The 14,016-nt window shown below is 33.9% G+C and overlaps 1 protein-coding gene across 6 annotated transcripts in view; it reads left to right on the top strand.

Moving 5' to 3' along the window:
• The window catches only part of Gbs-76A (Glycogen binding subunit 76A), a 127,784-nt gene that overhangs the window by 99,275 nt on the left and 14,493 nt on the right, over nucleotides 1-14,016 (top strand). For all 6 annotated transcript variants that reach the window (XR_011951442.1, XM_072538105.1, XM_072538107.1 and 3 more), the window contains exon 3: nucleotides 11,403-12,681. Coding sequence is in view for 5 of the 6 variants with exons in the window: in XM_072538105.1 (XP_072394206.1) it covers nucleotides 11,403-12,681 (1,279 nt within the window). In the remaining variant the exon portion in view is untranslated. The remainder of the gene's footprint in view (nucleotides 1-11,402; nucleotides 12,682-14,016) is intronic.

Below are 14,016 nucleotides of genomic sequence, written 5' to 3'. Positions count from 1 at the left end.
AGCGTCTACTCTATCAATTAGATGTCGAAGTCTATGTGGACTATCGGCAAGTAAAATTGTGTCGTCCGCATAGCTCAAATTATTTATGACAATCCCGTTAATTGATATTTCATCTTTAGGGTCCTCCAAAGCTTCTTTACAGAGATGTTATAAATAAAGGTTGAATAACATCGACAAAACACATCCCTGACTTACTCTCCGTAGTATGTTATAGCTCAAAGTACTTGTTTTTTTAATTTGACTTTACCTTTTTGTTATTAATATAAGTTGACTATGATTTTTTTCTTGTTTACTTTGTTAAATATTTTTACAAGGTAAAAGAACTAAACAAAAACGTTAATATTCACATCCCTAGCTCTTTAAATCAGTACCTGTATGCTAACAAGTGTCTCTCTCACACCAAGGCCGTTTCTAAAGCCAAACTTCAATTGGTCAAAATGCCATCCTAAAATGGGGTAAATTCTTTCATGGATAATTAACAAAAATAACTTTAACATGTGACTTATTTACCTTATAGTTCTTTATTCTTTATAACACTCTGGTGCTATACAGTCATCCTCCAAAATCCTTAGAATATCCATGCTAGTTTATCAGAATCAGCGGATTTTGTTTTCGTTAATTCTTTAAATTTAATACTTGTTTTATATTAACACCAATAAGATGTTTAATAAAGTTATAATCTGATCAAACAATATGATCAATGATCAACTTTTTTTTAGTCTAAATTATTACTTAAAACTTGAGATGCATGGCACTGCATATCATCCACAAATTGTATGTCAGACGTTTCGTAATTACTGAGTGCCAACCCCAAGCCTGATGTGAGATATTCGTTCGTACTCATTTCGTGATGTGCTTTAAATATTGCCTTTTTACCTCTTCAACTTCTACTTGTCGTAGTTTAATAAATACTGCCGTTAAGTTCCGTCACCGCAGCTTGTTATACATGAAATAGACACTCGAGAAAAATTGGTAACATTCGCCAAGCGTCGCGCAGTTATGTTGCCTCAGAAGCCTGGAATATTTTGGGCAGGACCTGAATAATTCTGAATTCTTTTGAGATCGACTCCAGAAACAATCGACCGGTCGATTGCGATCAACTGTTTGGACACCGTTGCAATAAGCGGTTCCTTCTAAAGATGATAAAGCCGACTTTACTTGGTCACAAGTCATTTACTCTACACACACTTCCTGAAAACATAATTTTGCTAATAACTTGGTCTTCTTCTTCTTCTTCTTCTTCCTCTTTATAAGCAATTCTTCTTGTTCATTGACGGGGTAATACCTCTTGTCTTTCGATCTCTCAGCCTATTTCCTGTAATTCTTTTCAGTACTCTCATCTATGCCATTTTTAAAAGCCTTTGCGTTGTGGTTGTGTTGGATCTTGTTTCTGAGGCATATGTCATTATTGGTCATACACTGGCTTTATAAATTCTTTATTTCATCTCAGTGTTAATGTGTCTGTTTTGTCATATAGTGTTATTAAGGCATCCTGCCAGTCTATTTGCTTTCTGTACTTAATCTCTCACTTCTTTGTCCAGGTCTCCATAGCTAGACAGTGTAATTCCCAGGTATTTTATTTCCATTACTTGCTCAATACTGATGCCATCAATTTCTATTTTACATCTAGTTGGTTCTTTGCTGACTACTATTGTTTTAGTTTTCTGAGATGAGATTGTCATAAATTCTTTTGCTCTTATATTAAATCTGTGGACCAGTCTTTGCAGACTATCTTCATCTTGGGCTATCAATATTGCCTCGTCTGCGCAACAGAGTTTTTTAACTTCTTTGTTTCCCATTCTGTATCCTCTCCCTTTGTTAACGCTTTTGATGATTTCATCCATAATCAAATTGAAGAGCATGCGGCCCAATGAATCCCCTTGTCTTATTCCGCTGCCTATTTCTATCGGTTCTGTAAGTTGTCCGTCTATTCTGACCTCCATTTTGTTGTTTTGGTAGATATTTACGATAGTTTTTATAATATTAAGGGGAACTTCTCTATTATACAAAAGATGGATTACATCTTTGAGTCTTACTCTGTCAAACGCTTTCTTTAGGTCAATCAGACACAGAAATGCTGGTCTATTATACTCTTATGATTTCTCAGCAATTTGCTTTATAACGAATATTGCATCTGTACACGATCTTCCAATACGAAAACCCTGTTGTTCATCTGCTAAACTTATCCTCTGATTTATTAGCACTTGTAAAATTTCAATTGTAAGTTTATACCTCTGTAGTTTTCTGACTGTTTTTTATCTCCTTTTTTGAATAATAGAATTAGTTCGCTCGTTCTCCATTCTTCCGGTATTTTACTGTGTTTTATAATTTTATTAATTAATGTTGTTAATTGTTCTCTCATTGCTGCTCCACAATATTTCAGTAACTCGTATTTTCTGTTCTTCAAGTTTTCAAGTATTTTCCGAACTTCCTGTACATTTATATTAAGTTCTTCATTTGTGGTAATTTCTGGTGTTAACGGTTCTAGCTTCGTTTGTTCTTCTTCTGTATATAGCTTTTTTAGGTAGTCAATCCGCTTATCCTTTTCTATGTGTTTTGGTTCTATTAGTTCCTTTACCTCTGTTCGTTGACCTCTTATGAAGCGCCATATTTCATTTTGCAGACCGTAAAAATCATGTTCCATTTCTTTCGAAAAGCGTTCCCAGTGATTATTTTTTATTTTTCTTACATGTGTATGTGTTTCGTTTCTAATTGTCTTGTAATTATGGTATGCCTCTTGTGTTTTGGTTGAAATGTATTTCAGGTAAGCTTTTTTCTTTTCTTTACATTTTTCCTTCACTTATGTACAAAACCATGGAGTTCTTCGCCTTGGAAACGATATATTTTTATTTATATTTCTTTCACCAAGAACTTCCATGGCCGAGGCTTAGATATTATACTTAATTTTTGCCCAGCTTTCTTCGACTCCATCACTTTCTGTGATATATGGTGATGCACTTTCTGTAATAACTTGGTGATGCGGTTAGTTATAATTAAAAAATAATGAGTGTCTTTTCAATTAATAATAACTAATTTTTAGAAACCCTAAAGAGAACCTTGGACGAGCTGTTTGATTCTTTTCTTCTCTGCCTAAACTGTCTTTTTCATATTTGTTCTCTATTTTAACGAACGTTCATCCTAAACTGGCTATGTTCGTTTTTCATTGTCTAGTCTAACTTCTTCTTCTTTCAGTGCCTATTCGTTCCAATATTGGCAATCATTCTGGCTATAATTATTTTATTGACTGATGCTTTAAATAGATTCGTTGTTTTTGTGAAGAACCATTTCCTCAGGTTCTTCAACCATGATATTCTCCTTCTCCCAATTCCTCGCTTTCCGAATACTTTACCCTGTAGTATTACCTTCAGTAATCTGTATTTAGTGCTGTTTCTCATTATATGTCCGAGATATTCCAACTTTCTCCTTTTAATGGTATACATCACCTCTCTTTCTTTGCCCACTCTTCGTAATACGGTCTCGTTGGTTATCTTGTCTGTCCATGATATCCTTAGAATTCGCCTGTATAGCCACATCTCGAAGGCTTCAAGTTTTTTCTCCATTGCTTTAGTTAGTGTCCAGGATTCAACTCCGTAATACAATATTGAGAAGATATAACATCATAGGAGCCTTACTTTTATCTCCAGATTAAGATTGTGGCTTTTAAAGAGTTTGGCCATGTTATTGAATGCACTCCTAGCCTTCTCTATTCTACATTTTATTTCCTGTGAGTGATCCCATTGTTCATTTACTGTTGTTCCAAGATAGTTATACTGTTTTACTCGGTCCACTGGTGTATTATTGATAAGTAGTTGAGCGTCTCTAACTTTATTTTTGCTGATGATCATAAATTTAGTTTTTGTTATATTTACTTGAAGTCCAAATCTTTCACTTACTTCATTTACTTTGTTTATCAGTTGCTGTAAACTGTTCAAACTGTCTGCAAAAATAAGTCTAACTTAACCTGGTCTAATACACCAGGATTGTGTTTTATGTTTTATTGTCTTGCTAATAAGATGTTTAAGCACATATTTTTTTGTACAATAACAAATGAACTTATGCAGAATATATTAATACAACAAAGGCACTCTAGGAAAATAAAACTAATAATAAAGTTTAATTCTTGATGTACTACAAGGAAGAAAATGAGATTTGAATATTTTTAAAAACACACTTTTTGTAACATACTTTATGAGATATTAGTAATTGGACTTTGATTCTATTTTGTAATCTATTGCACAACTAAATTTACTGTAAATATCTTCTATACATATACTAGAAACGTCATAGATACTGACGTATAATACAGCTATCAATTATAGTGTTTAGCTAGCTATTCCTTAATTTTATCTTCCTGCGACATAAAGATAGAGATAAATGGCGAACTGACATCAAAAAACGTCACACGCTTTGACCCCATACAGTAATCGTAGTAGTAGAAGTAACAGTAGTATTGAACAGGTTTCTGCAGCAATAAACATGTTTCATTTAAATCAATGTATTAAAAATGAAGGTGAAAAATAAAAAGTGAACACGTGCACCAAAAAACGAAGAACAAAAGCAACATAAGCTGTGTTTTATACTTTTTACATCTATTTGGTTAAAAGTTATCGTTTTACATAAAACAACTGAAAATAGTAGTCGTGTCTATTTGTGTTTATCCGGTGTGTGGTGTAGTAGACACATCTATTCTTGTTTTACTGGTCAGTTTTTTGTAAGAACTTATAAAATCAATTATTTGAAATTAAAATACCCATTTTTTGCTTTTATGTTTGTGTACCAGAAGTGAAACTGTCTATTGTGCTTCATCTGTGATTATGGAAAAGTGGTTATGAAGTAGGAAATTGTATGTAAATATTATGTTAATTATGTAAATATGTAGCTAATATATGTTTGCGTTATTTTTGATAACGATATAGTAATTATATCGTATAGTATGTAATATTACTTTAGAGACTTTACTTTTTTATTTATCAGCTCTTTCTTAAATCTTTATAATTTAAACTACATCCCTTTTTACATTTATCTTTAATTATTTGCATTTATCTCTATCTTATTCACAATTTTCCATTTTGTTTTTCATTTAACTCCTTCCAATCTGTACCACTTAGCGGAAACGTAGGGATTATGATGAATGTTGCGGTTCTTCCCCATCTATTCCCATTCTCAGTGTTGCACGTGCCGCATTACCGAAACTAGTGTTTAGTAATTTTTCGACTGCATTCATCTATTGGATTGGTGATCGTTCTTGACTCATTCTTCCCTCCGGTTTTCCATATTATCGACACGTGTTATATGTCCTAGAAGACTGTTAATATTTTTGAAACTTGAGAAACTTTGTGGATTGTTAACCTCAGCAAAAACAGATGTATTTGTTTTTCTGGCTGTCCAAGATATCAGAGGCGTTCTTCATTATGTATGTGTTTCGCTATATTTTCGTGAGATTGCACATAGTAGTTTTACCCCTCTGTATACTTCGTCCAATTTCTTGTTCACAACTCCCATTGTTATTGACGTTGCTGCATAATTAATTAAAACCTTCTTATCTCGAAATGTTCTGAGTTTAGGTTTTGTTGCTATTCGTTATATCGACAATTCTTTTGTTACCGCTAGCTCTCTTAAGTTTGTCGAGCATCAACGAAAGCTCTTATGGATAATATACAGCCTTGTGCCTTTTCGAATTTTGCACCGTAAGAAATATGTTTACCAATCCCATGATTGCTTCACTGTTTTAGTACAAACATTAATAGTAGTTTAATTAGGTGATTCGGAATTTCGAACTCCATTTATAACTCGAAAACTTGATTGTTTTCGAGTTAAAAATAATATAAGACTGAGAAAAACGCAAAATTACGATATTCAAGGCTTAAAAACAAAAGTAAAGAACATTTTTGAATTCAAAAAGGACCTAAATTCAAGTTCAAACCTTGTTCGAACATTTCCCGATAAGTATTTTGGGCCTATTACTTTTTAAAACATTGTTCTTTTTTCGTTAATGAAGTGAATATGGTAGGAAGGCGCTCGGATTGCAACGTGTATAAGAGAGAAACAAGATCTATGGCACACATTTTGCTGGTTTAAATTTTCATTGTACAAATGAGCGCCGGCCCTGCCAATGGCTTAATAGTTGTTTATACACCAAGGATGTTATTAAGATGACTGTGCCCGAAGAGCAACTTACTCCAGCCAGACAGCCTTTGGTCCGAGGGATGAATGTTGCTCGATGGGCGTAATCATCCGGTAACACCAGTGGTATATACAAAATATGCATATATATTTTGCAGGTGCAGTAAAGTAAAAAGTAAATACGTCCCAATTTTAGTTTTTGTATTATGTGAAGTGAAAAATAAAATCTTGAATGTACCACTGGTGTTACCGCATGATTATGCCCATCGAGCAACATCCATCCGTCGGGCCAGAGGCTTTCTGGCCGAATTATGTTGCTTTCTGGTCGTAATCATCTTAATAACGCCTTAGTGCATAAATAACTATTAAACCATTGTTTTTTAATTGACAATGAAGCACTTATGTGTGTGATAGGTTTTGCCATACATTGCGTATGATTGCCATTTGTCAGCACCGATTGAGTTGAAATTTTTTTTGTTACACCGGAATTTTATTTCAGCGATTTTATGATATTTCCTACTTTTCTAGAGAGTTCCTCATCTCTAAGTCTTCTTTAGTTCTTCATATTTGTTTGCATTAGACAATTGTTTACCTTTTTCACTTCATTCTTAAATGTATAACTGTGTGGGTCCCTTCTGTTTGCAGGACTATGTAGTTTGTATAAAAAGACAGAAAAATAATTTTAGGAGCTATTAAAGTTGTATCTAGCCCATTCTTTTTTTGTTGTTGTTGCATTGTCAAGAGTTAATTTTAATAATGATGTGGTAGTAGTATTTTTGCTTTTGATTTGAATTTCTTTATTCTCTGAGTCCAAATAAATGTGTGTATTTTTTGTTTAAAGAAGCCATAAACAAGCTACTGACATAATTCAATCAATCTTATTCCATTACCTTTTTTCAACTCGTCCATTAATATTCCTTAGTTGAGATGATCTCTATTTTTTATTACCTGCATCTTCCAGTATTGTTTGCATATTTTTAAAGTATGTTTGTTTTTCTATGTTATTTGAGTCGTTTGTGCTAGCATATGTACCTATTACTACAGGGACCCTCTCTTGTATATTCAATTGTAAGACGACTAATATTTCGTTCACCGACTTCAAAAATTTTATCAATTTTAGTAGCTTTTTAAATATATGTTTGCAGCAAAGGGAGTTGCCCAAAGAATGGAACAATGCTATAACCATCCTTTTGCATAAAAAAGGAGATAGAACGGACCTAGAAAATTATAGACCTATTAGCCTGTTGAACCACATATACAAGCTCTTCACTAGGTTAGTGACATCAAGATTGAAAAAAAAATTAGATTTCTACCAACCGAGAGAGCAGGCAGGATTCCATTCAAAGTATGGTACCAATGCTCACCTGCATACCTTTAAGACACTCATTGAAAAATCTATAGAATAGAACAAATCTCTTGTCCTCACTTTCATAGAATTTCATAAAGCGTTTGACACGGTTGAAATAGACAGCCTTATAGAAGCAATGAACGACAGCAGGATTGACCATAGGTTTAATGAATTTATTTAAAATATTTAAAAAAAATGCCACTATGACTGTTATGATACACGATAAAACCCGACCAATAAAAATAAAATGTGGGGTAAGGCAAGGAGATCGATTGTCACCGAAATTATTCATAACGGCATTAGAGTATGCCTTTAAAATGGTCAATTGGTACCACAGAGGAGTAACAATAGACGGCGAAAAGCTTAACTATCTCCGTTTCGCAGATGTCATTGTCCTATCACAGATAATTTAGGAGAAGCCATAAATATGTTAAATGAATTGGACTTTGTTCGAAGGTGGGCCTCAGAATGAACTTGACCAAAACTAAGTTTATGGCAAATATGATCTCCAATAAACATTTAACTATTGAAGACAAAGTGGTAGAACTGCTGAAGAAATTAGTTGGATCATCAAATAAGAATCAGCGGGGATAACCAAACATGCGAAATCCAAAGACGAATTACTTTAGCGTGGGCAGCCTTTGGAAAACTGCGAGACACACTTAGGGCCAACATACCAATTGGCCTCAAAAGAAAAGTATTTGACCAATGCGTATTACCGGTCATGACCTATGGGGCGGAAACTATGTCTCTAACCAAAACTACGGCTTCGAAATTGAGAGTGGCATTGAGACGAATGATGAGTCTATGATGGGAGTGAAGTTGTGGACCGAATAAAAAACAAAGATCTGCGAAGAAGCACGAGTATTGCTGATGTTGTGGAACGCATAGCGGAACTGAAATGAAACTAGGTAGACCATGTAGCGAGAATGCACGACTCACGATGGACGAGCAAAATTACAAATTGGAGGCCAAGAGCAGACAAATATAGTAGAGAAAGACACCACCTACAAGTTGGGCTGACGACATGAGGCGTATCACCAAAAATTGGCAACAGAAAAGCAAAAAATCGTAAAGAATGGAGAAGTTTAAGGGAGGCCTATGTTCAGCAGTGGACGTGATAAATGAAGCCTGGATGATGATGATGATGACCACCAAAAAGCTCGTGTTTTTATAGAGCTTCGATATTGATGCAACTTTCGCCTGCACAACATCTTCGTATTTTTCTTTCAAAATATCGTAATTTAAGATTGACATTGACGTTAACTTTTCTTGTTTACATTTTTACCTTTATTATTTTTCTAATCAATGTCAATGTTATTTTTATTTTTTTCATGTCATATTAATAAGAATTGTAAAAAGAAAATTGTCTTACCCATATAAATAATAAGATCATATATCTTCATCTGCTTTCTTCTTCCCGTCCTGCTTGTTCTCTTTGGTTCCCTTCTTTCCCTTGTTTTACCGATTCTTCCTTTTTCCTTTTTATTTTTCGTCTTCGTGTTCTTCTTATTGTAGTTATTCTCAATCTCAATTTACCACTAGCTTTTTCCGGTATTTTAAACGGTAAATCATATATTTTTCTCCTCTCACTTTAACCAGCCTTAAAGTTTAATTCGTCACATTTCTGTTTTTATTTCTCTTCTGCTGTTTATCTGCTATCAATGGTGAATGCTGCACATCAGGTTTTCAAGTTCTTTAACTACGTTATTTGTCTTTTTAAATATGAAAACCAAACAGTAAATGATATAATATTTTGTTTTTGTGCATATGGTTATTTAAATAAACTAAATTTTTCTTGTTTCGATAATTTTATCAAAAAAAAATTAAAAAGTCCAGACGTCAGAAAGTTGACCCCTAAAAGTCATACGAACAAGCTGAATTTTGCCAAGAATATTAATTTTGGTACCCCAAAAAAGATGCGAAAACGTGCCACTTTTACCCCCGTGCTTCCCCCTAAAACCCCCGCTCGGAGGGGGGTAAAACCGAAAAAAATCCATTTTTCCAGAATCTGCATACTGTAGAAAAAATGTTTCAAATAAAAAATGTAGCTGAGATAATTTTAAACAAAAATCTTTATTTGCACTTTTTGTGTAGAATGAACCGTTCTCTCAGAAACAACGCTTAAAGCGACCGTCGATTTTGATTGTCAGTTACACACACGAAATCAATGCTGAATAAAATTTAGCTTGACGGTAAAAATTCGATATCTTTTGATCCCAGTGTTCTATCGACACATATCAAGATGCGTTTTAAAGGTATAATAAAGGTTTTATAAAGTTGTTAAGCTGTCAGCATCATCATTTATACGAATGAAGCCACTCCTAACGTGCAAAAATCTAAATTTGGAGATCAGACTACGTCCCTTTCGCTGTTATATATTTTCAATATTATTATATGGATCTGAGACTTGGACATTAAAAAAATGCAATTTAAAAAGAATCGAGGCTGTCGAACTCTGGTTATACCGCAGAGTATTAAAAATATCATGGACTGATAAAATTACAAATAAAGAAGTACTGGAGAGGGTTGGTAAAGAAACAGAACCAATCACCACTATATAAACCAGAAAACTGGAATACCTAGGCCACGTGATGAAGGGACCAAAATATGACATTTTGAGACTCATAATACAAGGAAAGATTTAAGGAAGATCTGTTGGCCGAAGGCAGAACTCATGGCTGAAGAATCTACGTGATTGGTATCAATGCAGATCGATTGATTCGTTTAGAGCAGCAAGTTTAAAAATAAAAATAGCCATTATGATTGCCAACCTCCGTAGGGAGACGGCACTCTAAGAAGAAGAAAGTTGTTAAATAAATAAACGTGACGCGATTTGTGCCATTTTTTACAGTTCTCGTGAGATCAATAGAATTGATCACTTTTATTGACCAGTCGTAGTAACATTTTCATTTTTAAAACCTATGACATAAAATTTCAATTTTAATTTGTGGCAACAAATATGAGGCATTTGAAATATGAATAAAAAACGCAGAATTTAATGTTTTACATTACAAACGAGCACACGTCACGGGAAATGACTCCAAGAACACGGTTTTGGGTGTAGTTTTTAACAGAAGGTTGGTTCTTTTGAAAAACGTACTAGTGTAATTGAAAGAAAAAAGTTTTAAACGTTATAGATCGTTTGTTATGTAAACGTTTAAATGCAGCGTTTTTTAAAGATATTTCAAATACCTCACATTTGTTGACAAAACTCAAAACTAAAATTTCACGCTATAGGTTTTGAAGATTAGACAATGGTAATAGAAACTTCATAGTGGCCAGTCAATGAAAGGGATAAATTATATGATCTCATGAGAATCATAAAAAATGGGAAAATCGCCTTTGTTTATAACACCCTTATAAAATCTGTTTGTTTACTTGCGGCTAAATACAAAAATTGCATACTAAAGCTAAACTTTTTACCTTTAAAACGCATCTTGATTTTTGTCGATAGGACACTTGAATCAAAAGATATCAAATTTTTACCGTCGAGCTGAAACAAACATGTCGCGCGCGTAACTGACATTCAAAATCGACGGTAGCTTCAAGCGTTATTTGTGAGAGAACAGTTCATTCTACACAAAAAGTGCCAATAAACATTTTTGTTTAAAATTACCTCCGCTACATTTTTTATTTGAAACATTGGTAAATAGATTTTTTTGCATTTTCACCCCCCCCCCTACGGGGGGTTTTAGGGAGAAACCTGGAGGTAAAAGTGATAAACGTTTTTGCATCTTTTATGGGGTCCTATAATTAACATTTTCGGTAAAATTTAGCTTGTTCGTATGATTTTTAGAGGTTCAGTGGCATTTTCATCCCAGATGACTGGAGTAAAATGGTAAATTTTAGTTAAATTATTATTTCAAATAGTATAATTATAATAATGTATTTTATGACCTAAAAATAACACTAATACTTTCATTTTTAGATCTGGAAATACTCGAATCACCTGGAAGCCCCGAAGAAGAAATAGATGAAGTAGATTTAAATAAGTTAATGAATAAAGATACCCTCCAATCCCCATGCACGAAAGGTAGTGAAAAAACCACTTTAACATCCATAGCACAACAATCAGCAGTAATAGCAGCAACCACAAATTCTAATGATAGTGATAGTGAACAATTTTACGATACGGAAGATGAACGGTTGCTAAACCACGTAAATGGTATAGAAGATTCAGAGGAAAAAAGTGATACCTACCTAAGTTCTCAAGATTTCTCTTTAACGTCCGATTTCACCGGTGCTACAATAAGTGAAGATGCTTCCTTGCTCAGTTTCAAACAAGAAGATTTAAGTTTGGATGTCGATAGTTCTTTAACAGATATCTCGAAGTATAACGGCGATATTAGTCCCACGTGTGATAAGAGCAGTGTCAAAATAGTTATAAGTGATGATAAAAGTGTAAATACAGACTGCGGTAATTCTTATGAAAGTAAAGAACCTGAGTTACTAATGGAGCAGGCAAAAGATGATGTGGAAGAGTTGGAAGAAAAGCAGCCCAGGGTAAAAAGAAGTACTTCACTAAAATCCGGCAAAACACCTCCAGGAACGCCAGGACAGAAGAAGTATGTAAGATTTGCGGACGCACTCGGATTGGACTTAGCAGACGTCAGGACATTTATGGATGAAATACCAAAAATTCCTACATCGGCTTATGAAGATCTAGTCAACGCAGATCTCAGCGACTCTTCTTCGGATAGCAATCTCGCATCTCTTATCTCTAGAGTAGAATTAAAACCCCAAAAATATCTTCTTCCTATGTTTCAGCAACCAGCTGGACTACCGAATTTTCTTGATTTAGTGAGAGAATACAATGTGTGCCTAGAAAATGTTTATGTTGATGATCCTATTTTACTTTCCTTAAAAGGTACGGTTCGAGTTCGAAATCTGGATTTTCACAAATCTGTTTACATCAGATACTCACTGGATTCGTGGAATACCTTCGCTGATATCCAGGCTACCTACGTAGATAATTCGTGTGATGGTTTCTCAGATAAATTTACGTTTTTATTATATGCTCACACATTGAGTATCGGCCAGAAGTTGGAAATTGCTTGTCGGTTTCAGTGTAGAGGATGCCAGTTTTGGGACAATAATAAAGGTGTAAATTACTGTTTTCAATGCTTACCAGCATCACATCCCAGTACTCCAGGTACTAGTATGATACCGCAACCTCATGATGATTGGGGAGGAGCTAGTTTTTATTAGTGAGTATTTCCTTTAATTAATTTAAAATAAATAAAACTATTATTGGTGTTAAATTAGAAAGCGGAGATTAGTTTATTTAGTAATGGGATTAATATTATTAAAAACTTACCAAAAGTGATAATAAAACTTTCTTGGGAACTTTTCTTTTGTATATTAAAGTTAGATCTATGTATGTTAGTTAATGTAGTCGTTGCGCATGTTATTTTTTTAAGTGACATTGTGATCTTTATTTAGGGTGTTCAATTAAGTCCGTAGGGTCTTAATTGGACACCCTAAATAAATATAACACTTATCCATTCTTTGTCTTAGTTCTAAACTAAGATAATTGTTGCAAAGAAATGTCTTCATTTTTATAAAAGTAGTTTTAGTCATAAAAGTAGTTTTAGTCATTGCTATTCTTTGTTTTATTTCTATGTCTGGATGTAGTTGGTCCGCTATGACACTTCCTAAATATGTAGTTGTGTAAACTTTTTCAACTTGGACTCAATTTATTTGAAGCTATGCATCTGGATGTGGGTTACGACTAAAGACTAAAAATTTGGTTTTGTTTGAGTTTATTTTAATGCCCATTTCCTCTCAATGAAGATGAGTGAATACGATTAAGCAGAATTTGGAGACCTTCAATATTTTCTGACAGAATTACTGTATCGTCCGCGTATCTAATTACATTCAGTAGTTCCCCGTTGATTTTGATTCCATATGGCTGTCTGTCAAGTAGCTTTTTAATAGCTGGTCCGAGTAAACATTGAATAATGTTGGGTACAAAATGAAACCTTGTCTGACTCCTTGTTGTAGAGATTTTAATGGTGTGATTGTCTCCAATTTTTACGATAGCAGTTTGATTGCAGTACAGATTTTTAATGACACGAATATCTTTGTTATATATTCTTATATTTTTGAGGATCTGCAATAATTTTACATGCTGGACTTTATCGAATGCCATTTCGAAGTCAACGAAGAATGCAAATACATCTTTTTTTTTATCATGGTATTTTTGAAATAGGATATTGAGCGCAAAAAGTGCCTCTCTAGTTCCCATCGCATTTCTTAAACTAAATTGGGTATCCTCGAGATCTTCTTCGCATTTAAGTCTAATTCTGTTGTAGAGTATTCTTAAAAAAATCTTAAGAGTGTGGCTGCTTATGCCAATTTATCGATATTTTAAGCGTTTTCTAGCATTGTGTTTTTTAGGTATTGTAACAAAGATGTACTTGAGCCTGTCTGCGGTGTATCATCTGGTCAGCTGGTGTATCATCTGGACCACAAGCTTTCTACTTTTAGCATTTTTTAAAAATGTTTCACCTCTGATTTCATAATTTCTTGGCCTTCAGTAC

The sequence above is a fragment of the Diabrotica undecimpunctata genome, chromosome 7 (genome assembly GCF_040954645.1).
Source record: "Diabrotica undecimpunctata isolate CICGRU chromosome 7, icDiaUnde3, whole genome shotgun sequence".
Taxonomy (NCBI): Eukaryota; Metazoa; Arthropoda; class Insecta; order Coleoptera; family Chrysomelidae; genus Diabrotica; species Diabrotica undecimpunctata.
The sequence above is the reverse complement of the archived record's forward strand: the minus strand, read 5'-3'. Positions and strand labels throughout refer to the sequence as shown.